Genomic DNA, 505 nt, shown 5'->3' with positions numbered 1-505 from the left:
CCAACCGCCCCAAACCAGACCGACCAACCACCTCAAACCCCTGGGGATTTGGGCAAGTTTGGGCGATTTTAACTCCAACCTTGGCAGCAGCTGAATCAGCGCTGTGCCCTGGACCCTGACTGTCCACAGCCTCCCGGATTTGATCCCCAAAACAAGCTGGAGTTTGTTTTCCCAGTGGGGACAAAGCCCCCGTGGGGGGTCCCCGTGCCAGGCAGGGGGGTCCCCGCTGCCTTGGAGTGGTTCCCAGAGCTGGCAACGTGACACATGTAGAGCTGAGAGTGAAGTTCATGAGAACCCAGAGGAGCCCGGTTGGGCAGGGAGAGGGCCTGCAGCCCCCCAGGAGTGACACAGGGCTCTGTCCCCCCTCCCCAGGCACCCAGGAGACCCCCTCACTGGGACTGTCCCCCCCTCACCTTCGGCGTTCAGCAGCTTGCGGTCTCTGTACATGTCCGTCAGGAAGAGGCTGTTAACCAGGGTGGACTTGCCCAGCCCAGATTCCCCTGGG

The 505-nt window shown here is 62.2% G+C and overlaps 1 protein-coding gene across 1 annotated transcript in view; it reads right to left on the bottom strand.

The window, feature by feature from the left end:
• The window catches only part of LOC104529441 (septin-4), a gene marked incomplete at both ends in the record, with an annotated part of 4,270 nt that overhangs the window by 3,048 nt on the left and 717 nt on the right, over positions 1 to 505 (bottom strand). The window contains one exon of the mRNA XM_010173751.1: positions 414 to 500. Within this exon, the coding sequence (XP_010172053.1) occupies positions 414 to 500 (87 nt within the window). The remainder of the gene's footprint in view (positions 1 to 413; positions 501 to 505) is intronic.

The sequence above is a fragment of the Antrostomus carolinensis genome, unplaced genomic scaffold (assembly GCF_000700745.2).
Source record: "Antrostomus carolinensis isolate BGI_N321 unplaced genomic scaffold, ASM70074v2 scaffold42358, whole genome shotgun sequence".
NCBI lineage: Eukaryota > Metazoa > Chordata > Aves > Caprimulgiformes > Caprimulgidae > Antrostomus > Antrostomus carolinensis.
The sequence above is the reverse complement of the archived record's forward strand: the minus strand, read 5'-3'. Positions and strand labels throughout refer to the sequence as shown.